Source organism: Lentinus tigrinus (assembly GCF_003813185.1).
Source record: "Lentinus tigrinus ALCF2SS1-7 unplaced genomic scaffold L226scaffold_31, whole genome shotgun sequence".
NCBI classification, from domain to species: domain Eukaryota; kingdom Fungi; phylum Basidiomycota; class Agaricomycetes; order Polyporales; family Polyporaceae; genus Lentinus; species Lentinus tigrinus.
In genome coordinates, this window is record NW_027137940.1 from 300,045 (window position 1) to 323,328 (window position 23,284).

The following is a 23,284-nucleotide window of genomic DNA, read 5'->3' on the forward strand; positions in this document are numbered from 1 at the left end:
CATCCCAACGAACTTAGGGAGGGAGTAAGATGTAGGGCACGAGAGGCGATGTCTCATTTGACCTGAGATCGCTTGTACGAGTACTTGTTTTGAAGATCTTTCCCGCTTACTGTATGTATGTAGCAAAAAGAACCTAGTCTCGCAACATTGTTCTACCCACGCGCGATACAGCTCGCCATACGGTATACCAGTCACCCCATGAAGCCGACATCGCCAGATCCATGCATTGCAGCGTTCTTCATATTAATCGGTTTTGCGTGATCCGCACTATATCCATTATAGCCGTTTTTGATTCGATAGGCCCTTTTTGAGTATTCATATGAAAACGGCTGTACAACAACCGAGAAACTATGGCAAGTTGATTACTTAGAATAAACGCATCACCTCATCTCCGCAGCAAAATGAAGCACATATCAGGGATAGTATTCCGACACGGGGAATCGAACCCCGGGCTATCGCGTGAGAGGCGATAATGTTAGCCACTACACCATATCGGACTTATCTCCCGAAGTACTTTGAACTCCTGTATGCTGGCAAACTAGCTTGCTCAATGCTTCTTGAGGCCTGTAGCCTTTGTTACTCAGTACTGTACTCCTCCATCCTAGCAGTACTAGCCGGCATGGTTCGCCTAATCACGCACAACCTCCTCGCCTGCCACGCAAAAGGCTGCACCTCAAACAACTTCCCGCTACAATTCCAGGACGCCGCAATCGAGCTGCGCGACGCCGAGTTCAACGCAGACTTTCTCCGCGGCTTCCTCCCGCGCATCGAATGGCCCGCGCTCGTCGGTGCCGCGCGACAGGTGCGTTCTTCCCTTCTCATCTTAGGAGAAGGAGTGGGAAATGGTCTAGGAAGGTAGAAACAGATGGACTGACGCGTCGGGTGTTTTTTTTTCAGCTCGGGGATGCGTCGTTGCCCGCGGAGCAGCCCGAAATGCTGGACGATGAGTTTTTGCAGAAGCTGCACCATGTCTTGCTCGAGGTACGTCGCCTTACTTTTGTTTTTTCTTTCTTGCTGTCTTGGTTGTATTCTGCCGTTGTACTGTCCCGACCGCAGATTGCTTGCCTTTCTATCTCTGTATTTTTTCGCGTTTGCTCTTGGCGTCTTCTTCAGGCGGACGAGGGGGAAATGTGGACAGTTTTCTGGATGTCTATATCCGCTGTATCCGACTTGGTACACCATACACCATCATTCCCCGCCGGACGAATGTCTCCACGGGTCTGACCTCCAGAGAATTCCGGACCAGGCAGCGCCCTCGGCTCCACATGCTTGCTTCCTTGCCTCATTTTCCTTACTCTTGAAAACCGTTGGGCTGACATCGATATGATAGATCCACGTCGAGGAGGGCGCGATGGTATGTCCGAACTGCAAGCACGTGTACCCGATCTCGAACGGCATCCCAAACATGGTGCGTCCTTGCCATACTCTGTCGCGTCCGTGAAGACTTACTGTTGCTTGTCTCTTGGGTACACAGCTTCTCGCAGAACACGAGATAGGCTGAGAGGGCCGTTCTCCGATAACCTGTTCGCGATGTCCGCGGGGAACGCCCTCTCCTGGACCTCAGCGGGATGAAAAATACCTATCGATGGCACGTCCGGGAGATGCCTGCAGGCTGTCGGTCGGGAGTCTGAGGTGGATTGCTTTAGAATTTCCCTTCCCTCCCAGTCAGTTCAACATACGCTTAGCCGATCCATCCAAGACTTGTTCTGTGTACTCTACGTCGCCAGGCAGGTCGAGAGAAGAAGCTCGTGAGAGCAAGCTTCTTGTAGATCGAAGGAGTACCGCTACGGTCGGCGCAATCTGATAACGAGGACTCTGAAACGCAAGGTCGTCATGAACGATTCAACGCCAGAACATGGCCTGAGGTGGCGTTCGGATTAGTGTACTACCCCCCGAGACTTGGTTGAGAATGTCCCAGCCTGAGCCGGGAGCGCAGCTTAGGTGCGGTCATCACGGTCACGTGTAGGACGCGACACGGTCCTAATGTGCGTGTCCTGGGGTCGACGGCGTGCGTGGAGCACATGCTTCAAGTTCTTCAAGCGTCTTTACTTGACTCGACCTGAAAATAGCCGCTGCCTTGACGGTGCAATACAAGTTGCAGTCCGCCATCCACGAAAGATTATCGTCATAAGCTTTATTGACGTTAGGCCCGATATTCCTCGCTACTCTGACCATCCATCAGAGCTTCTGCTCGTTGTCTCGAAGCTTCACTCTCGTGTGCTTGGGGTCCAGCCTGCCCAACACTGTAATCTTGCCGCTCTCTCCGGTCCTCGCGGTTGCTCAAGCGAGGGCTCGAGGTGGCTAGGATGGACGATGCGATGTGCATGACGTTATTCCGGAACATCAAAGGCACATATCGACTCACTTTGTACACGTTCTATGCTCGAAAGTTCGGCCGGAGGCCACCAGCTTTGCATCAGCAAAATCTCCAAACGCTTCCGTTAATTCCTGTGCTTGCAAAGTGCGGGGTCGGAATGCACGTAATTGCAAGCGAATCCAATTGAAGCAATCTTGGGCGAGGTGTAAAATGTAAACATGGAAATTGTAACTAATTCCGATAAGATTGCAAAGGCTTGGAATGAGCGGAATTTCGATATCCGGAGGTCCGACGCTTATCGAGCTTTTGATTTGTTTGTCTAATTCGAGCTCCGACCTGATCTTTATCACGACCGAACCCAAACGTCTCCAGGTGTTGTTGTCCTTCTCCTCTAACTCTTCCTTCCCCCGGAACTCTCTGCCCGCACCTGCGCCACCCACTGTGACGTTCGTTCTCTTGCTCCCTGCTCGCATCCAGTTTCCGTCCGCAAGTCCAACGTTCAAGTTCGAACATCTTCGCATGGCTTCCTGCTTGTTGTTCGTCGCTTGGCTGCCCCTCTCTCGGTTGTCTGTCTGTTACTCTCCCTCGCTCATCTCTCTCTTGCCTGCCTCTCTCTCGCCTGTCCTCTCTCTCGCTTGCCCTGCATGGTTCGCAAATTCAATACCCTGGACTATGAAGATCTGCCCTTGCTCCTGCTAATGCCTCGCTGCCACGCTCATGGCTCGGCTGGGTTCCCCCGTCTTGACCTGTTCGCCTATTCCTTGTGCTTACTTCCGCCTGGAGTACCGCCCCGCTACCATCTCCTCCTCTATCTCGCGGATCATGGCCGTTGGCCATCCATCGTTTTATTAGCCTGTTATTATGGATGTATATGTGTTATACCATGTAGTTACTCTTGTCAATCGATCAATACTGTCTATTTTGCGATTGGTCAATTCAGATGTCTTACTTAATGATCATCCATTCATTGGATGGAAATCCCATGCGATTGCAATTGATTGCAACCCCTATTCCTCGAAGAAAACACCCATATTCTGAGCGATTCTATGTAATTGCATTCTAAATCTACAAGATTGCAAGGAAATTGCGCCGATTATAATTTTGGGGGGACTTCAATGGATGCGATTCTATTCCCGCCAGATAAATTCTATAGATTCCGCAGATTGCATCGATTCTATACGATTACATACGCTTCCAAGTAAATAGAGAAAGTGCTGATGTGCAAGCTGTCATGAAGTCACGATGTGTCGCGTCGTAAGCAGTTCACGTGACTGGACAAATAGACCCAAAGAACGCGACGGGCGGATACAAATATTGGGCGCGCTGTCGCGCCTGGCCTCAGCCTCGGCTCTTGACTTTATCACCTCTTCCTCATCGTCTGACGTGTCGTCCTCGCTGTTCGAAAACATGGTTGCCATCGTTCAGAAGCCTGCCCCTGCCTTCAAGGGCACCGCCGTCGTCGACGGCCTCTTCCAGGACATCTCCCTCGCCGACTACCTCGGCCAGTGGTACGTGCAATCGTGCTGCGATATTGCGTGTGGACAGCTCACAGTCGATTCTGTTGTCGTCCTGAAGGGTTGTCCTCTTCTTCTACCCGATGTAAGTAGTTTGTCATATTCGCTACACGGTGCGTTCTCTGATACTTTGTGCCACAGGGACTTCACCTTCGTCTGCCCGACGGAGATTCTCGCCTTCAACGATGCTCTCCCCCAGTTCAAGGCGATCAACACCGCTGTCATCGGTACGCTTCTTGTGCTTTATCCCGCCTTTCCATACACTGATCAATCACTCAGGTGCTTCTACTGATTCCCACTACACTCACCTTGCCTGGGCCACCCAGCCTCGCAAGGCGGGTGGTCTCGGCCCCGACCTCAAGCTCCCCCTCCTCGCTGACAAGAGCATGACCGTTGCTCGCGACTATGGTGTCCTCATCGAGGACGCCGGTGTCGCTCTCCGTGGCCTCTTCATCATCGACCCCAAGGGCATTCTCCGCCAGATCACCATCAACGACCTTCCCGTCGGTCGCTCCGTCGAGGAGACCCTCCGTCTCGTCAAGGCCTTCCAGTTCACTGTACGTCCTCTTCTCGTCTCCACGCTTAGCCTTCGTTTCTGACCATGTGCGCACAGGACGAGCACGGCGAGGTCTGCCCCGCGAACTGGACCGAGGGCGCCAAGACGATGAAGGCCGACCCGAAGGGCTCGCTCGAGTACTTTGCGAGCGTGGACGCCTCGGGCGCGAACGGGAATGTGAGCAAGAAGCGTGCCCGCATTGACTGATTGTCCCTTCCACGATTCTGATCATGCCCTCCCCTCACATATGAGCAGCTGTCGCACTGACGGCCGGCCGGGAGGGTCTGATCTTTCGCCGAGCCTGTCTACTACCATCCCTCGTCGTCGTCAGATCGTGCCCCTCCTCCCTCTGATCTAGTGCTGTCCCCGCGGTCCGGTTTGTTTGTGTTCGTCCCTCCTCCCCTCTTCATGACGCGACATGCCCACCCCCTTAGATCATAGAGAGTATGAGTAGACTTTTTTAGAGGATAGACAGACAGTCAAAGACGCTTGGCGAGCGTTCGTAGCATAGTTTGGGTTGCATTTGTAGAGTAGTCACTCCCTACTTACGGTTTGGTGGTATTTGGCGGGCGAGGAGTAGGTGTAGGTGTAGGAAGATCTAGGTGGTGGCGGCGTCGTGTTGGATCTTAGTTAGCGCTATCGCTAATATGACCCCCCACTCATGTTGGTGCTCACTGTTGTCCGATGCCTTGAACCTTCTTTCCTTGCGTGAACCTATGCTGCACTGGCGAGTACGTTCCGCGCTGCTCGAACCTGACGGTGATTCAGTTACGGCGGACGAGCCATTACTTATAGATATAGACCATGCTATACACTACGTATGTACTACGATATCGCGCGCACGAGCGTGGTGCAGACACGCAAAAGCGCACGCGTTTTACAGACAGAAAACCAAGCGGGGGCCCTATGGTATGTACATGACATGAATGAACCGAAGGAGAAAGACGGAGAGTGAGAGAGTGAACGTGAACGTGAACGTGAATGTGGAAAAGAGAGTCGAAATGCACCAGCGAGTGGAAAGCAGGAGGAGGCAGGAACAGATGCAGCAGATGCAGCAGATGGAGAGGGACACGCGTGGATGTATGAACGGGATGACGGGATGACAGGACGAACGGGATGCCAGGAGTGCGAGAAAGTAAATGCGGATGATGCGAGTGCAGATAGAGAACCGGGGACGGATGATGGACGAGAAGGCGTAACTAGTTCGTCATTAAACGGATGCTTTGCTAGGCTCGTTTGTTGTGTGTGCAGTAAATCGTTGGAGCCTGGAGGGCGCCGTGCGTCGGGCGTCGGGCGTCGGGCGTCGGTCAGAGGACGGGGTCCAGGTCGAATCCCCGTCGCTATTGCGCCGCGTACCCCACAAACTCGAACTGCGGCTGGCCCCCAGCCGTCGGGTTCGGATATATCCCCCACTCCGCGCCCGACAGGAACAGCACGTTGCGCAGAGCGGGGCACGTCTTGCTCCATAGCGCGAGGTGCGCACGCTCGTGCACGCGCGGGAACGGCGTGTCGCTTCCCGTGCCCGTGCCGGTGGACGACCGCGCGCTGGGCGGGCCGCTGCCGACGCCGCGCACGGAGAGGAAGGCGGACGAGTACGAGGAGACGGACGTGCGCCGGTTCGCGGCCGCCGTCGCTGCGGACAGCGGCGGGGACGCTGGCGGGAGCGGGAACTCGAGCAGGGGCGACGTCGGGTGCGGCGGCGGGGAGTCGCGCAGCATGCAGAGCGTGTGGAGGTTGCGGAAGCGTGCGAGGACGCCCACGATCAGCTTGTACAGGATCTGTGGGGCGACCCGAACAGACCGGTGCGGGGAAGGAGAAGCATGAGTGTCAGCGTCAGGATCAGGACCAGGTCAGGAACCGAACAGGGAAGCGAAGCGGAGAACGCACCTCGTCGTCGAGAACCCAATGCACCTCGAGCGTCTCGATAAAGTCGCCGAGCTCTGCGCCGGCAGACATGACGACGCGCTCGAGCGTGCGCTGGTCGATCTTCGTGGACGCGGGCTTGATGACGAGCGTGCGCAGCGTGTCGCGTGCAGTCGCGAGCGCGGACATGAGTGCAGACGGGCGAAGGCCGTCGTAGAGAGTGTGCTGGATCGGGAGCTGTACGCGCTCCACGGGACGCCCTGGGACGAGCGCGGCTGCTATGGATACAGGACCGTCGAACCGGCGGAGACTCGGGACGACGGTGGGTGGGAAGGGGGACGAGGAGACGTGTGAGGGGGCGTCAGAGTCGTGACTGGGGGTATCAGGCGTGCGGGGGGTATGCGGGCGCGACGGGACGCCGCTACTATCGACAGGCGTGAGCGGATGCACGGACGGGGGCAGCGAGGGCAGAACGAGCGACGGCAGCGAGAGCGAGACGAGCGACGGGTGGCGGCCCAGCCAGGTGAAGAGAGCGTGGAAGTCTTCGGGCGTGATGTTTTTACAGAGCAGCGTGAGGTGCCGCAGCGGGAACGTTGTATGACACAGGATGCGGAGGTCGAAGTGCGGGAGGGTGAGGGATTGCAGCTGGTCCATGTTCGTGAGTGCGATCGCGAACGTGACCGTGCTGAGCGACATGGTTCCCCCCTCCGGTGGGGGGAGGGCGCGACAAGCAAAGCTACGCACATACGAAGCGACGGGTCTTCGAGAGGCGAGTGATGCGATGCATTGCTCTATCCGCTCGTCGTCGTCTGTGCGCAGGTCGAGGTCGGCGTACAGGGCCTTCAGCGCTGGCAGGGAGAAGGACTTGGACACCTGCGCGAGGGAGAGGACGTCTGCGCGGGATGCATACGAAAAGACAGACGAGAGCAGCTCGGGGGAAATGCGCTCGAGCGCGGGCCTCTTCGCCTCTTCCTCTGCCTCTGCCTCTGCGAGATTCGCAGCACGCCATCGCGCAGCTTGGGTGGCGGCCGCTGGGAGGCTGATGCTTCGTTTCCGCTCGCTGGGCCGTCCATTCATCACGTACTCCTCAAAGTCCTCCCTCTCGCCCAGCTCGCTTGCTCTTCGCCCGAGCCCCGTCGGCATCCGTATGTCGAGCGACGGAGCCGGCGACGGGGAACGGCTCCTCCAGTACGCAAGCGGGCTGCCTACGTTGGCCACGGGTGCCCCCCGCGCAGAGTGCGTCGTGCTTGACTTGGACGTGAGCTTGGCAGCGAGCTTGTTCAGCGAGGAGGGGAAGTGGATGTGTTTCCGTCGCAGAGAAGCTGGCTTCTCGACAGAGTATACCGAGCCGGGCCCGCTGGGACGGGGGAAGTTGCCAGACTCCTGCAGGGGTGGGGCATGGTTGGCGCGGCGGCGCGAAAGGAAGGACATGGGGGTGGTCAGGACTCAGAGGGAAGAGCGAAGCATGTACAGCGCAGGAGTCAGGGTGCAGGTGGAGGGTGCGAACGGCAGGGAAGTGGGCAATATGTTTCGCGCCTCTGTGCCAGTCGTGGCCGCCCGAGAAGCGTCGGCAAGTCGCTGCTATAAGACGACTAGCGTCTTCCCGTCGCGATTCCTGCCACACCGACGAGCCCTTGTCGTCGGTGGCGCGCCGATCGTACATAAGTCATACATTGACAATATCCTTCCCCCGCCCCGCGGCCCGCCTCCTCAACGAGCAGCCCAAACCTTCCCCCGCCGTCTACGCTTTTTTCCCTCTCGAGGCTGCGCTTCTAATGCCGTTGCTAGCAGTTTTGCCTGCTTCCCGGCGGCACCCCCACCCCCCATGATTTCTTTCAATACGTCAACAGCATCAGGTAGGAAGGAGCTAATTTGTAGATCCGCGTAGGTTTCTGATGAGATATACGGGGCGTGTGCAGATAAGATCGTTCTCCTCAGGCTCCGGGTCGCGCTCGCCGCTGGGGTCGCGTTTATGGCTTTTGATCGCGGTGTCGCCCGAAGATTGAGCCACTTCGATGCATCGGCCGTGCTAATACCAACAATTCAGAGTCACATACTGACGTAGGCTAGTACTAGAGGTGCTCGAGCACGGTGAGAGGGACTTACCGCCGGCCTGCATCTCCCTGGGGGTAATGAAGTCGCTTCGGCTTTGCGCGAGCCATAAGTGCCTGGGCCTGGGCCTGGGGACTGTACTTGTGAGGTACGCGTCACTGTAGTGATTATGAGTACGCCACGGTACCCGTGCAAGCAGCGCACGATTGTACTCAGCCCATTATACATATGCATCCGCCAGCAGGACGGGATGCCTCGGACTGACCATTGCCCACGACATGCCACCTGAGGGCGAGCCGCACAAGCGGACGTTTCAAGGTAAGTAAGGTAGGCCCAATGCAGATTCGACTATTATCACGTGATTATCACGTGAGTGCTATAGCCTCCTCCAGCACTCTGTTGGACACGAAGAAAAGATGATATTTTCAAGAATCACTGAAGGGGTTCTTGTGCAAAGTTTCAAAACTACCGGTGGATCAGAGAGGAGGGGGAGAGCCAAACTGTTGGGCGTCACAGTCACGTGATAATAGTCGGATCTGCATTGGGCCTACCTTAAACCTGGTTGGCGGCGAATAGACGCACGGGCCGCGGGTCGTCCAATTGATCGATATGTTTGCCCAGGAGCCCGAGGTTATTGGCATTGATGGGTCACCGTCATCTGAAGGCGGTCGAGGCGCTCCTGCCAGCAGCCTGCAGTGGGGTCATAGAACACAACTTGCACCTTTCTCGTGGCCGATGGCAGCAATCGCGGGAGAATTCACGAGGACGAGGGCAAGCTTATGACGGGATGCATTATCGCAAGGAGTCGACTGTATCTCTCTCTGTGATAGCGACAGGCTCCAACTCACTCGTCGTCGATATTGAGCTGAAATTGTGCAATATTTCACGGGCAAGGTCAAGACATACGGCAGACCTTGACCATCGTCCTAGAGCGGCACAACTTCTGAGAATAGTAGATGTACTCACTTGAATCAGATTGCAGCCTCTTCCTCAGAAATACGAGCCTCTTTTAAGCAAGTGTGCTGCTCACAGCCTCGGTGGATGCAGTTTGACTGAGGCCAGCAGGTAGCTGAGACGGTGACGGCGGGAGGGAAGAGTTTAAAGAGGGGATATCAACAAACAAGACGGACGACCTCATTATTGTACCTGGACACTTAGAAACACCTCAAGCATGTTGACGCATACGATACTCATTACGCGTCGTAAACTTGCAGGCCTGCCAGTGCCAGTGAATCTGATCAACGTCACGACGACGTCGGTGCTCTCTGAGTCTTCGCCAGATCGCGTCCTGTGCGCACGTGACCGTGTCTCTTTGAAGGCTGTTAAGCGCTGACTTGACAGCCAGGCACAGCGTCGGCATTGGCAAGTTGTATCCCCGCTCTCTCCTACCTTCGCGGATATGATGCGCACTGGTCCTTGTCCGGGACAGTCACGACTCCTCGGTAACCGGGACAACAAGTGTTTGCCAAGATGTGCTGCGTTCGGGCTGCCTGTGGCCTTGGGGTACTTTTTTTCTTCTCGTGTACGTCGATCTACATCTCATACGATATTTTCGCGAAGGCACTGGAGCACTGACGATACTGCGCAGAGAGAGACTTGACTATGTGGAATTATAACTACGGAAACTTTTACATCGATATCGGCATCCTTCTCAGCGTGGTCACGGTGGACGTACCTCGTCACCCGGCGTGCATCATCGAACAGCCTCAGTCAAACATTGACTGGGCAAAATTTGACAGATGCTTCTGTATCCCCGCTGGGGTGGCATGTTGGCAGCGCAGCCTCATCCATCTTCCCGGCGCCAGGCTCGGCCAGTCAAAACTTGAGCTTCGTAGCGTCTGGGTGGTCCTTGTTCCCATCCTAGAGCCCGTGGGATGGAGAAGCTACAGAGTGAGGTTCAAGTCCCGCACGGACACCAACGTCGCGGCTCTCACAGGTGCTGTTGCGTCTGCCATGGATGAGCTCTGACGTGCGAGAGCTGTCTCCGTTTCGCGGTAGGCTTCCAGCGCTTCAGCTCTTGTTCTCCGGCATCGAGAGACGTCCTTCTAGGTTCGTCGCAAACATTGACAGCGATGACGGGCGAGATGCATGATATCAAGCCTGTCTTCCCGATGCTGTGTCCATCTCCTTCCCTCCGGGGGAGGCCCTGCGCTCGTTCCTCGCCCTCACACTCCCTCGTCTCCGCCTTCGCATTCGCCCCTGTTTCCTAGTTTTGGCGTCCCCTCCCCCGGGAGAGGATATAACTCAACGCTGGTCGAGTTCCGTCGCGAGACACGATGCCGGTGAACACCACCGTCTCGCACGTGAGTCCACTCATTTCGTACATCCCCCGGAGTGCCTGGTTCGAAGGCACCGCAAGCGATCCCAACCTGGTGAGTCCATATCCATATCACAGCAGCCGCGCAGGCAGGCACCAGCATCTACCTCTTCTCGCATAGCTGACGCTGGTCTGTCTGCACCCACCTATAGGAAAACTATGCCTACAAGAGCTATCACGCGACTAATAATACCGAGTCCGGCAACGCGAGCGTCGCCTTCTCCTGGTGGGGTACCGGTGAGCACGGAGACATATCCGTTCCAAAGAAACCTTCTGTCTTGTGGCCTACTAACGCGCATACACAGGCGTCTGGTATGAAAGCCTCTACCGGGATAGCGCACAACGTATGTTCACGCACTCTTCCTTTGTCAGGGTACACGGCGGCTATCGGAGACGACTAGGAGACTATGCGGTCACCTTGGATGGCAATACGACCTTTCACCAAGGCTACGTGGACGGGGCATACGAGGACTTCCAGGCCGTGTTGTTCAACGCGACTGACCTCCCGGCTGGGCCTCATCACCTGCGGATTACGAACGCAAGCAACGACCCGAAACGACCGGTCTTCGACCTTGACTACGTGAGTCTGTCTACCGGGGGTGAGAGGGATCGTGGGCGTGAGTCGGTGAATGACCGCTGGTGACTATTCTAGATTGTTTTTGAGAGCAACTTGAACGAGACGAAGACTGTGTTCCACACGAGCGCGGACTGCACCTGGTTTCCTCAGGGCGATGGTGTGTGGGAAGAGGACATGCGGTCGCAGTACGTCGTGTTCTGCGTCGTTACCCGGTTGGCTGCTCACCTTCTCATAGCTCCACTGATAACAGCCTCGGGGCCATGGAACTTGCATTCACGGTAAGTTATCCGTCAACAGTATGTCCCGCTCCTCGTTAATTGGCCTTTCCACCTCCCAGGGTACGAGAATATCGCGCACATCATCTGTCCACAGTCTCTTCTCACAAATCTGCTCAGGGTCCGGCTTCATTCTCTACGGACAGCTCGACATGACCAGCGCACCGCTGAGCGTCACCATTGACGGCAGGAGCTCTCACGCGGTCTCTCCTAACACGGCTATTTCGCCACTCGTCAACGCTTCTCAAGTCCTCTTCGCGGTCACGGACCTGAACGAAGGCATGCATACAATCCGAGTGGAGAACAACCCCTCGCACGGCAATGCGACCGCGCGGCACATGGACATCATGTTTGGCAAAGTTCTATCCTCGCCATCTTTTTCACAGTGAGTGGCTTACTATGGCGTGTGCCCCGTTCTCAGTTGACTTATCCCTCTCGTATGTAACAGACCTCAGCTTCCCGTACCTCCCAGGTAAGTACGCGTGCTACGCTGAGTCAAATTACCACTGAGCATCAAGTCGGTATCTACCATGCAGTTCGTCACAAAGGAGTGCGGTCATCTTCGCAGCAAGCTTCGGTTCCCTTGGACTCTTCTTACTCTGCATTCTCATCTGGCGCGTCTGCGTTTGCATGCGTCAAAAAGCCAGTAAGGAGCGCGATGGGCAGCTTCCCAGACCCTTCTTTGCGCGCACAGACGCGTCTCCGTCCCCTTCCACCTCATACCCATACCAGCGCACACACAGAAGTCAGCTCTCCTATGCACACGCAACCTCCCGACACTCGCGCCGCGGCCACCTCCGGGGCAACACGGAGCTGATGGGCGAGATCAACGCACTCCAGCGCTCCTTCTCGCGCATGCGCCGTCCCGCCCCCGCGACCGTCTCCTTCCCGCAGGCCCAGCCACGTTGGAACGATAATCGTCACTGGACTTCAAAGGCAGCAGCCCTCGAGGCCGATGACGAAGACGACAGCAACAACGACGACCTCCAGTTCGCTGCACCCGAGTCCTACTCACCTCGGCTCCAGCGACACCCCACAGACGCGACCTCCTCCTCGTACACGATGTACGACTCCATGTCCGTCAACGTGCCCCCTTCCCCAACATCCCCAGGAATCTGGTCGCCGCAAAGCCAGAGCCAGAGCCAGAGCGGCGCAATGACGTCCCCGCTGCGCGTAGGGCGCATTGGCCCGGGCCTGGCTCGGCGCAGCTCGATAGAGAAGCCCCCGCGGAGGCAGCTCGTCCCGGTGGGCTCCCCCGTCGCGAGCACGCCATCGCTGGTCACCTCGCGCGCGCTCCCTCCGCCTCCCCCGCCTGTGGCGGGGTTTGTGTTCGACCCGGACATGTTGCCGCCGCCGTATCGATTCTTGGACACGCGTTAACCCCAGTGCAACGTATGTATACAGAGTGCGGTGTTAGTCGAAGCTCGGGATCCTGGGCGGCGTTGGAGTTCCGTCCATGCGTTTCCTTTGGGGAGTGTCCTAAGCATTGGCACGTTCTCAGCTACCGGCTCTCGGAAACGGATACGATCTGGTTGTGTATGAGTCACAGCCTCATCCTCATCTTGGTGTTGGGTACTGCAACGGTCGTGTCGACGTATAGCTTCAATCGAATCTAAATCTTGTCCGGGTCTGTCAGACTCGCTGGCACATCCCTCATATCGATCGGACTTACTGGTGAGGGCATGCTTACTAGCAAGTAATTTGTTTTTCACGACTTTCACGACTTGATATGGCAATATTGAAAACACTCAACATCCAACATGGTGTAGTGGCTAACATTATCGCCTCTCACGCGATAGCCCGGGGTTCGATTCCCCGTGTCGGAATGGCTCGGGTAAAGTATAGTTTTGCTGCAAAGGTCGAGGTGATGAGGTGATGAACGTATTCTAATGTGATACATCGCCGGGATAGCTCAGCTGGGAGAGCAACAGACTGAAGTTCTGGAGGTCGCGTGTTCAATCCACGCTCCTGGCATGTGATGCCGAATTGCTGTCTTTTTGTCCTCCCTACCACATTGTCAAGGCTTAACATAGACAACCGGCTCACTCATAGAGATCGTATGTTTTTTGAGCCTTGAGACTCATGCTGACACCTTTAAATCTCGAAGGATAGTATAGACTACAGACCGTTATGTTCGCGTCATGGGTCCCCAGCGGCTAGCGACCCCGATTGGCTCGAAAGCACTCGCTCCCCACACTCAGCACCCAGCAGGAACAGTCGAGTCGTCGTTGTGGTTGGCAGCATTCACGCCGAGCCCACGCGAAGCGAAGGCGGTCCAGAGTGTGCAGAAGTTCGCGCCGCCGAACCGGTTGGCATCAGCCTGGATCCATGCATTGCGAGCGGTCAGGACTGTTACAGGCGATCAGCATCGGGCTTGTACGAGGCAGCATACAAGGAGATGTGCGACGTACAGGTCGGGTTGCAGGGCTGGATGGCGAATGCGTCGAGGAAGAGGTGAAGGAAGACAGTGTTACCGCCGGTCGTCCTAAGGCGCATGGTCCGATTATTCAGTGCGTGGGTGGGTGTAGTAGGAAGCTTGCACTCACGTAGGGTCCGTGTGTGCCGTCGCGGAGAAGCCGTGGGCGCCGACAAGCCCTGCATACACGTTGTGGAGCATGTTCGCCCAGACCTCGCCGATGTCTGCATGATGGATCTGGGTAAGCCGCAGCTCGGATCGTTCATATCGGAACACCATACGTACCGTGGACCTCATTCAGGGTACGGAGGCTGGAGTACCGGAGCGGGTTGGTCGTACTATAATCGTCCCGTGTTCAGTGGGTGAACTATCAGTGGGCCATATCACTCACGCAGAAGTTGAGTACGGGTGACTCCGGATCCCTGCTGGGTCGTTGATCACATACTGGCCGAGGACGTAGTCGGGAATAGTTGCATCCTTGTGTTCAGTCCACCTATACGAGAGGAAGGTTACGTCCCGGTCAAGTATACGGCGGGAAGTCCCACTTACTCCGCCATCGCATCAGACCAACCCTCTCCCATACCGCCAGCCTCGGTCGTCTGGAGACAGCTGTCAAACCGCCATCCGTGTCAGTGAGTTCTCGTTGGTGGATGCGCTACTTGCGCGGACATACCGTCCTGTGCCGCCGCCGGTCATGCGGTTGCTGATGCCGTGCGTGTTCTCGTGCGTGACGATGTCGTTTTCGAGCGCGCCGTCGCGCTCGGGGCTGGTCAGGTCCCACAGGAACATCCTCATCCGGCCGGACTGGCCACTGCGATGACTGTCAGCCTCTGTTTTATCAGAAATATCACGACGCCACTTACTCGGGCGGCGTGGCGAAGTCGGCTGCGTCGAACTTGATCTCAGCATTTGTTCGTACTACAGCGCGCAGAATTCTCCAGTGACGTACCATTGTCAATACCAGCGGAATCCTGTACGGAAATGGTGACGCGGTCGTTGCCCGTGCCGCCCTTGCCGAAGTTGTTGTTCTGGAAGTTGAAGCCGGCCTCGGTGAATCCGTAGACATACGAGATATCGTGGACACTGTTGACGATATAGAAGGCGTTCGTGCGTGCCGCATCGATGTTCGCCTGGACAGTCGGAGCTTGGTTCGGGTTCTGGGTGAAGATAAACTGGCCGGATGCAGACTGAGAGGTGAGGTTCGTCTGCGAGCCCTTGAATGCGATGGCATTGTTGCCGCTGCGATGATGTTATCAGTATCAGGTAGCCAGGCGGCAGTGATGCCTGAGAGAGGTGGCGTACGAGGTAGTCGTGGTCGTAGTCGTGCCGTCGCTGTGCCAGCCATCGGGTGACGCAGCGGGGTTCTGCGGGTCGGTCAGGTTCTCAAAGCCCTCCACTAGCGTCTCCTTGGTGATGGGTAGAACTCGGTACTGCGCACGCAGAGGATTGGTCAGTTCGAACTTTACCCTAGTAGGCATGCCCACTGACCGTGATCTTCGCGACGAAGTCAGTGAGCTGAACGATCTCGCCGGAGTGCGCATCGACGAATGCCTCAAACCATGCCCCGGTCTCATCATTCTGGATCTGCACGACGTGCGTTAAGGCAAGGGACCCGTCCTTCTTGGCGACGAATTCAACCGTCGGCGGGTGCTCGTTGAATTTGCCCGAGAGCGCGCTCTCCGCCTTAGCGACCGCATCGTCGACAGAGAGGGACGGGGCGGTCGACGGGATGGATGCTAGATGAAATATGAGTATTGGTGGCGGTGAGCTGGATGGAAGGATCCCTACAAGGCTTGACGAATGACGAGCCGAAGGACACGACCTTGTTGTCCTTGTTGAAGGCGACGTTGGCCACAGCGTTAGCGACCGGGATGCCGTTCTACAGACGTCTTAATCGTTGTGATTTGTGGGAATGCTACATAGAGTGACTCACAACTTGCTGCCGAACGAACGCGTGCTGGGTGACATCGCTCGAGAAGCCGGTCCGGAAGGCAATGGTGTCGGGCTGGACGTTGAGACGGGACTGCACAAAGGAGACCGTCGCATCCTTGAGGTCGAACTCACCACGCGCAGAGAGCGGGTGGTCGACGCCGTTCACACCAAACGTCTGCATGGCGCATCATTAGCACAACCATCAAACACCGCCGTAGCTACTGCGACTGCGCACCTCTAGCGTAGACTCGGGGTGGAAGCTTTCCACGACGAGATCAGGGCTGATTTCGCGCACTTGGAGGGTCGTGTGCTTCAAGCTGCCCAGGAATGGGGCCGCCGTGACGGCAGTCGCGCAAACAACGGCGAGGAAGACAGACCGGAAGAAGTTGTTGGAGAACTTCATGGCGGAGGGTCGCTATGGCCGTGGAGAGGAGGGCGAGGAGGGCGAGGAGCTCGAAAGCGAACAGTCGCCTGGCCTCCCTGTCCTTTCGTGAACACGATTTATACTGTCCCGACATCCGCGCTTGGAGGTCGAGATAGGCACAGCCCGGAATGTCTATGACAAGTATACCGATGGCGACGAGGTGCGCCGCATGGCTATCGCGTGAGCCATGGGAACACGGCACATTGTCCTTGAAGGGTGGACTGCAGAAGAGCCGCTTTCCATTTGTTGATCTCGAAGGCGAGTAGGGGCGAGCGCCGGCTCATGTTGGGACTTCTACGCCGGTGGGAGCGTACAGCGCGAATAGAACTTCTTTCAAGGATCATGTGGGAGACTCCTGAGAAATGAAGCAGATGGACCTACCCTGAGTTGGTCGAGGATGCCCGTGTACGCGACGTTGCAGGGAAGTGGAAACCACCAGGGATATTCGCAAGTGGTGTGCCTATACGACCAAGTGTACAGATCGCAGCGCCGCCCAGCACAGACGTGACCGACGCCTCGACGAAGGTCTTGGCGAGCTATTTTTTGGTGAGATAGAAGCTGACTCACTTCTGGTGATCAGCACTGGCAGTACAACGTGGGGAATGCAGAGCTACCAGTACCTCAAGCTCCGGAGACATCCTCTGCATAGCACGGAGCTTGTAGCGATACCTTCGAAAGCGGAGCTGGAGGTGTACGAGCTGAGTGAGCACTGTACGGAAAGATTGAGTTCGCAGCCTTCTGGGTGCGTGGAAAGATGTTCGGGAGCTGTACATGGCGATATCCGGCATCAGTGCTCGCAGCAAAGGATGCAACATCGGTATGCTGAATTTAGACTGCGTGGTGTCATGAGGATCGCGACGGGCATGCGATATGGAAGGACAATGCGCTAGTGCTGGTGATTGAACTGAGGACTGAAATGCAGTAGGTTAGACGACATACGGAATTATCAAGCCTTCGTACCCGAGTTCCAACAACCTATCGAGGAGTCTGAGACTCAGCGACCCTGAACTCAATCACAGAGTGTAGGGTATCAATTCGCCGTCTGAGAGCCTTGAATTCAACTGTCACGCGAGTCCACACGGAAGAAGAGGCTTCCTGGCCTGGGCCGGACATGGTGGCATGTGGTTGGTTGGATTGTCCCCAGGCCGGTAGGACAATTGCGTCGAAGTTCTGCTTGATACTTATCGGGTGTCGCCGTGCAGTTTCACGCAGACGCGATATGACGCGCGAGACATCTGCTACCATCATGATCTAGAGGGAAAACGTGAAGATCTAGAAGAAGCCGTCACTAGTTTCAGTGCCGTCCCGGTCATGACCGAACACTGTGACTGGCGAAAACTCACCCGGGAGTGTTTCGAAATGCAGTACATTCGTTGAAAGCAATATACATGATCTTGTTGATACCTGGATGACTCCTACCAAATACCATGTTCATGATTGTGGAATTTCTACTATGTCAGTGGCTAGAGTTGTGGTGGTTGCACTGCAACTACGAACGCATCCGTTTCTTCAGGCAATTATTGCAGAAAGGTTAGCATCGTGCAGTTTCGTGAAGTCAGATAAGTCTCCTTCGGGAGGTCGCGAATTATGAATGAAATTCTTGTTTATCTAGTCTACCAAAAGGCTTACTTTCGATAACCCAATTTCGATCCCTTGGTTATTTCCAGTGTGGTGAATTGACGCCCCGGCCACCGAACCACCACCACCACCACAAGAATTGCGACTCGGACTGCAACTATTCAGCGCTCAGTTCCCGTGCGTCGTTTGCATCGATCATAGGGTTAGAGTTTAGCTTTGGACAACCTGTACGTCCTTCTATCGTCTATTAATCGCAAGGACTCGACAAAATACCAATACCGGCATCCAATCGGAAGCATTGGTCCAAAGCTTATGGCCCCGCGCGCATCGATGGCATGGGCCGTGGCCCGTGGGTCACGAAAGACGAGGAGACGCCATAGAGCCCAGAGGAAGCGGTGGCTGTGTGATCTGGGTGGTTGTAACCGCCGCATTCTCACGAGCTACTAGTACGGTCTGCACGAACATCGAGCAGCAGGGCTCTCTCCGTAACGAAGGACCTGGAAACCTCCCTCAGTTTCGAAAGTTCAAAGCACAAGACATGGCGAGCAAGTGCATCGGAAACACCAAATGCGAGTTCGCGGACAAGTACTTCCCACGACTACCCCCCTCCAACTCCCCCTCATCCACCCGTTCGAAGCCGTCCCTCGCCGTCAACCCGTTCGAGAAGCTGAAGAAAGCCAACACGATGAGCGAGAAGAGGTTACAAGACACCTTTGTAAGTCCGTCGTTACCTAACTCTCCTGCCTCGCTGACCTCGCAACCACCAGATCGACATCGTCAACCGCCACGGGCTCGCTCCGGGACTTAAGATGGGTTCCTGTGAAACAAGGCCCGACAGTGCCAAGATTGACCCAGACCGGCAAAATGTCCATGCTGCGTTCTGGCGCGAAGATGCCGCCCCTTCCGACAATCAGCCTCATTGGATCGACCAGCTCATGCCCGTCGAGTTCAAGGCTGGGGAATCCGGTTCCAATTACAAAGACCCTTACGTCGACGACGCGAACGTCCCGGGCGGAGTAGTGGTCAGGGAAAGCATACTGGGCACGAAGAAGTTTGGTGAGATCATTTCCTATGCCGAGCTCGTCTTCACCGTCCAGCATCGTCAGGCCGTCTTCATGCCTCTAGTCATCGGACGGGTCTGTCGTTTCCTCCGCTGGGATCACGGCGGCGCTGTCGTCACCGAGGCCATCGATTATTACCAGGATTGGCAGTTCTTCTGCGACGTTCTGTGGCGCATCTCCCAGTGCTCCGACGAACTTCTCGGCGTTGATCCCACTGCCATCCGCCTGTCAGACGGTGATGAAGAGTTCAAGACCATGGACGACGCTGCCATCCCAAACCCAACTGACGTGGACGCGACCGAGCGCATGGTCGACGCGCCACTCCAAGGATCCGTTACCTTCTCATATGTGCGGAAGATGTTCGGAGACAGTCTCGACGCTCAGTGGCCGCGATACAAGCTCGAGGTCCCGGACGGTAAGACCACGAGGCACTTCCTGGTCTGCAGGCCCGCGTTCTGCGCGAAGGGCTTGATCGGGCGTGGCACCCGTGGGTATGTCGCTCTGGATTGTGGCACCGGTCGCTTCGTCTGGTTGAAGGATGCCTGGAGGGCATACTACCTTCTCCTGGAGAAGGAAGGGGACGTCCTGGAGGAGCTCAAGAAGGCCGAGGTCCCTAACATCCCTACCGTTGTCTGTCACGGAGACATCCGCGAGCAGACGACTCTGACGTCGCAGGTCTGGGAACTCAAAAATCCTCAGCCTAGTGCATCGGGCTCAGGCTCATCTGGAAGTACGTTCGACCAGCACAGGACGTCTTCCGCATCGAGCTCAAAGCGGAAATGGGACGACGCGGACGACTCCGGAGTACACGTCCCGCCTCCAAAGGGTCTCAGTGAGGCTAACTTGCCCTTCCGTGACGATTGTCCGCTCCGACCGCACCGGCACTATCGTCTGGTTGTGGAAGAGGTAGCCAAGTCACTGAGTGAGTTTCAGCGAGGCGCACAGCTCGTGTCCGTCATCAACGACTGTATATGGGGTGAGTCTCCATCGTTTACAACGTCGTCTCTCCGCTTATCGCCTCTTCAGCTCACTACGTGGCCGCCACCAATCCGACGGCCCCACGCCTGCACCGCGACGTCAGCGGCGGTAACATCCTGATGTATCCGCAAGTTGTTGAAGTTCACGGGAAATACCATATGAAGTGGACCGGCCTTCTCGCGGACTGGGAAATGTCCAAGCCGATTGAGGAAGTGCATGGAAAGTCCCGTCGACGACAGCCGGAGCGAACGGTGTGTGGCGACCTCGTACTCATATTGGCTTTTATTCTAATGTCGATCACCAGGGTACTTGGCAATACATGTCCGTCGCGCTGCTCTCGCGAGACAAGACCGTCGAGATCTGCGATGAGCTTGAGGCATTTCTTTATGTCCTCCTCTATCACGCCATACGCTATCTCCGGTCGAACCTCGGCGAATACACCGCGGCGAACTACCTCGACGAGTTCTTCGATCAGTATACTGCCACTGATCGCGGCTACGGCTGTGGTACGAGGAAGATGCTCGCCATTGCGACCGGCAAGCTGATGGTCACCGAGCACCTCGAGCTGAGGTTCGATGAACACATGGACAACCTGATCTCCATGCTCCTCGGCTGGTTCCGAGCAAACCACGTCGTCAACAAATACTTTCAAGAGCTCGAGGAGGAGAAGAAGCAGAAGCAGAAGAGGAAGCAAGCACAGGCCTTCATGGCGCCTCCCCTTCTTCCGGACCAGCTGCCCGATAACCCTGCGCCGGCGGTGGCGCATCGGGAAGTAGTTGTGAAGCGCAGTCTCGTCTTTGGTAATAAGCTTTCCCGTTCTTTGAAGAACTACACCCGCCAGTTGCAAGTACCTCCCCAGCAGGATTGGGACAACATGGAGATGGTGCAGACGCATGGCTGGATGTACCAGGCGCTCGAGGGGTTCCTCATGGACAGGGTCTGGCCCGTCGACGACAAAGTCGGTGACCGCATCCCGAAGTCATGGGTCAAGCCGCCGCTAGGCTCGACGGTCCAGACTACGACAAATTCGGGGACTGGGAGCAACAAGCGGGTCTGCTATGGACGTATGGAGGGTGTGGTGACACTACCTCTCCCGTTTCTACAGCGAAAACCACCGAATTCTCCTACCAAGCGCACCGACTCCTTGTCTGACGACTTCTGGCGGCGGTAAAATGGGAGCGAGAAGGGCGCATCTTGGCCACGCTGATCGTATCCCGTATTATTTCGTTGTATACCTTGTATCATAGTTTCCCTCTCTCATCAATGCAACGCGTCCCAGTGATACCCGAACTTTTTCATAAGACCTACCTTGCAAGACAGGTCCTGGGTCAGGGATTGGGCACGAAACCTGATTACTACCACCGTGGCACGTGACCGCCAACACAGAGAGCGCTAGTCACTAAGTCAGCCTTCCTCCGGGAATGTCATGCCGCCTTGGATGACGTTGCCTCTCTGCCGTCTGTAGATCTTGCCATATCCTTAAATCTCATATTACTCGACCGCTCGATGGGTTGCGAGGTATCCACCACAACAGCGAATGGACCGCAGTCGAGTAGAGTGAGTATTCGACGACTTATTCCAGCTTTGAATGGTATCGACTGGCGCGATATGTTGCTCATACTCGTTCTTTTCAGGGCTAGGACTGCATGGCACCGATAAAACTTGCTATCGTAGGCGCAGGCCCTTCGTCCTTCTATGTCGCATCACGACTCCTATCGCTGCTTCCCCGGTCAGGACCCCATGCCTCCACGCTGAAAATACACCTCTACGATCGCCTGTGGGCCCCGTATGGTCTGGTGCGGTACGGCGTCGCGCCCGATCACCCAGAAGTGAAGGTACGTTCCCATTTATACCATACTTACAGTGGAGTGAGCTCTGACGGTATGAACACGTAGAACTGCACGCACAAGTTTGACGAGGCAGCGGCAGATACCAGACTGCGCTTCTTCGGAAATGTGAACGTCGGACCCACCTCACCCTTTTCACATACACTCCCTCTGTCGCTCGAGGCGCTACGCCCTTACTACACCCATGTCCTCTACTCTACAGGATGCACTGTTCCGATCCTACACCCTGCCCTTCCACCCTCGCAGTACTGCATACCCGCGCTGTCGATGGTGCACTGGTATACGCAACATCCTTCTAAGCCATCTCCACCCCCACTCGAACGGACTTCACATGTCACGCTCATCGGTCAGGGCAATGTCTCGCTGGACGTTGCGCGCATGCTCCTCACGCCACCCGATCATCTCGCAAAGTACGACGTGCCCACACCAGTCCTTGACGTCCTCCGCCGCTCTGCTGTCCAGCACGTATCCATAGTCGGTCGACGGGGTTCGCTGCAGGCAGCCTTCACGACAAAGGAGTTGCGGGAGATGATGAACCTCCCTGACTCGTCCATGGTTCCTCTCGACCCCGCGCTGCTCGCAGACGTGGAGGGTACTACCATGCTCACGCGACAACAGTCCCGCACCCTGCAGCTGCTGCAAAAAGGATCGAAGAACAAGCCGGGCACGACAAAGAAGACGTGGTCTCTCGACTTCTTCCGCTCGCCGACAGGTCTCACCACCCCTACCAGTTCCAGTGAGAAAGCGCGACTGACGCTTGCCCACACGATGCTCGACCCATCCTCGCGGGCCGTGCCTACGGGCGAGTCGTCCACGCTCGAGACCGACCTTGTCATCACGTCGCTCGGCCACCGCTCCGAACCGTCCGCACCGTGGTATGAACCTGGACTCGGCCACCTGCGTGCTATGAGCGGGCGCGTCGTGAACGCGGATGGCCGCATCGTGCGGAATGTCTACGCAAGCGGCTGGGCAGCAATGGGTGCCCGTGGGGTGCTCGCAAGCACGATGATGGACGCGTACGCCGTCGCCGATACCATCCTCCGCGACCACTTCCCCGGGGAGGCCGTGCAGACCATGGCTGCGGGAGCACCGGAGTCTGCTGCGGATAAAGCTGCGGCGGAGCATGCGATTGAGATCCTGCCGAAAGAAGTGGACTTGGAAGCTATTCCGCCGGATGTCGAGGCAGGGTTGGAGGAGGGACGGGTGACCGACTTCGAGGATTGGAAGAAGGTCAATGCGGAAGAGATCAGGAGGGGTCAGGAATTGGGCAAGGAGCGCGAGCGCATGGAGTGGGAGGAGGCACGCGACTTCCTGGCGAAGGTCAGGACTCAAGTTTCCTGAGCCTGTTTTCGTCAATATCTTCCCAGAGCATAGATTGCAACACACCTAACACCAAGCTAATCCGATACGCTCACCACTCAAGTCAACATATCTACCAATTAGTAGCTCTGGATATGTCTATCTCACAAACACAGGCTTCTCATACCTAATCGACTTACTTATTGTAAGTGCTTGGCACGCCTCCGGGCAGTGTCAACCTGGTGTCGACCGACAACCTCAGGCTGAGGATTCCCGGC

General features: G+C 56.3%; 8 protein-coding genes and 3 non-coding genes across 11 annotated transcripts; 8 read left to right on the plus strand and 3 right to left on the minus strand.

The window, feature by feature from the left end:
* Positions 1-425: 425 nt before the first annotated feature.
* Positions 426-497, minus strand: L226DRAFT_t223. The gene has a single exon. It is a non-coding gene; the product is annotated as a tRNA-Glu (tRNA).
* Positions 498-581: 84 nt separating this feature from the next.
* Positions 582-1,824, plus strand: L226DRAFT_538340 (Trm112p-domain-containing protein). The gene is made up of 4 exons (XM_067681470.1): positions 582-802; positions 898-981; positions 1,331-1,408; positions 1,475-1,824. The coding sequence occupies exons 1-4, from the start codon at positions 620-622 to the stop codon at positions 1,499-1,501; spliced, it is 372 nt and encodes a 123-aa protein (XP_067531787.1). The 5' UTR covers positions 582-619; the 3' UTR covers positions 1,502-1,824.
* Positions 1,825-2,729: 905 nt separating this feature from the next.
* Positions 2,730-3,102, plus strand: L226DRAFT_538341 (uncharacterized protein). The gene has a single exon (XM_067681471.1). It carries the CDS (start codon positions 2,837-2,839, stop codon positions 3,014-3,016), a length of 180 nt encoding a protein of 59 aa, XP_067531788.1. The 5' UTR covers positions 2,730-2,836; the 3' UTR covers positions 3,017-3,102.
* A 622-nt stretch (positions 3,103-3,724) lies between these two features.
* L226DRAFT_492084 (2-cysteine peroxiredoxin) lies at positions 3,725-4,772 on the plus strand (the record flags this gene model as incomplete). The annotated part of the gene is made up of 5 exons (XM_067677378.1): positions 3,725-3,825; positions 3,893-3,916; positions 3,973-4,058; positions 4,111-4,388; positions 4,445-4,772. The coding sequence occupies 5 exons, from the start codon at positions 3,725-3,727 to the stop codon at positions 4,592-4,594; spliced, it is 639 nt and encodes a 212-aa protein (XP_067531789.1). The 3' UTR covers positions 4,595-4,772.
* Positions 4,773-6,226: 1,454 nt separating this feature from the next.
* Positions 6,227-7,767, minus strand: L226DRAFT_513637 (uncharacterized protein; the record flags this gene model as incomplete). Its single annotated transcript, XM_067678377.1, has 1 exon — positions 6,227-7,767. Exon 1 carries the CDS (start codon positions 7,679-7,681, stop codon positions 6,227-6,229), a length of 1,455 nt encoding a protein of 484 aa, XP_067531790.1. The 5' UTR covers positions 7,682-7,767.
* Positions 7,768-10,578: 2,811 nt separating this feature from the next.
* L226DRAFT_574212 (uncharacterized protein) lies at positions 10,579-12,851 on the plus strand (the record flags this gene model as incomplete). Its single annotated transcript, XM_067684999.1, has 9 exons — positions 10,579-10,674; positions 10,772-10,856; positions 10,925-10,931; positions 10,992-11,199; positions 11,272-11,381; positions 11,432-11,474; positions 11,534-11,856; positions 11,920-11,943; positions 12,008-12,851. 9 exons carry the CDS (start codon positions 10,579-10,581, stop codon positions 12,849-12,851), a joined length of 1,740 nt encoding a protein of 579 aa, XP_067531791.1.
* Positions 12,852-13,225: 374 nt separating this feature from the next.
* Positions 13,226-13,297, plus strand: L226DRAFT_t221. The gene has a single exon. It is a non-coding gene; the product is annotated as a tRNA-Glu (tRNA).
* Positions 13,298-13,372: 75 nt separating this feature from the next.
* On the plus strand, positions 13,373-13,445 carry L226DRAFT_t222. Its single transcript has one exon. It is a non-coding gene; the product is annotated as a tRNA-Phe (tRNA).
* A 28-nt stretch (positions 13,446-13,473) lies between these two features.
* On the minus strand, positions 13,474-16,284 carry L226DRAFT_615724 (uncharacterized protein). Its single transcript, XM_067686816.1, has 14 exons — positions 16,055-16,284; positions 15,821-15,994; positions 15,676-15,766; positions 15,376-15,623; positions 15,190-15,317; positions 14,837-15,126; positions 14,751-14,772; positions 14,561-14,698; positions 14,437-14,496; positions 14,279-14,380; positions 14,173-14,225; positions 14,018-14,111; positions 13,883-13,956; positions 13,474-13,820 (listed from the first exon to the last, which is right to left on the minus strand). The coding sequence occupies exons 1-14, from the start codon at positions 16,220-16,222 to the stop codon at positions 13,669-13,671; spliced, it is 1,794 nt and encodes a 597-aa protein (XP_067531792.1). The 5' UTR covers positions 16,223-16,284; the 3' UTR covers positions 13,474-13,668.
* A 1,851-nt stretch (positions 16,285-18,135) lies between these two features.
* On the plus strand, positions 18,136-21,148 carry L226DRAFT_492090 (uncharacterized protein). The gene is made up of 4 exons (XM_067677379.1): positions 18,136-18,536; positions 18,589-19,858; positions 19,909-20,111; positions 20,165-21,148. The coding sequence occupies exons 1-4, from the start codon at positions 18,360-18,362 to the stop codon at positions 21,029-21,031; spliced, it is 2,517 nt and encodes an 838-aa protein (XP_067531793.1). The 5' UTR covers positions 18,136-18,359; the 3' UTR covers positions 21,032-21,148.
* A 358-nt stretch (positions 21,149-21,506) lies between these two features.
* Positions 21,507-23,048, plus strand: L226DRAFT_468986 (FAD/NAD-P-binding domain-containing protein; the record flags this gene model as incomplete). Its single annotated transcript, XM_067676175.1, has 2 exons — positions 21,507-21,695; positions 21,756-23,048. The coding sequence occupies 2 exons, from the start codon at positions 21,507-21,509 to the stop codon at positions 23,046-23,048; spliced, it is 1,482 nt and encodes a 493-aa protein (XP_067531794.1).
* Between the last annotated feature and the right edge of the window lie 236 nt (positions 23,049-23,284).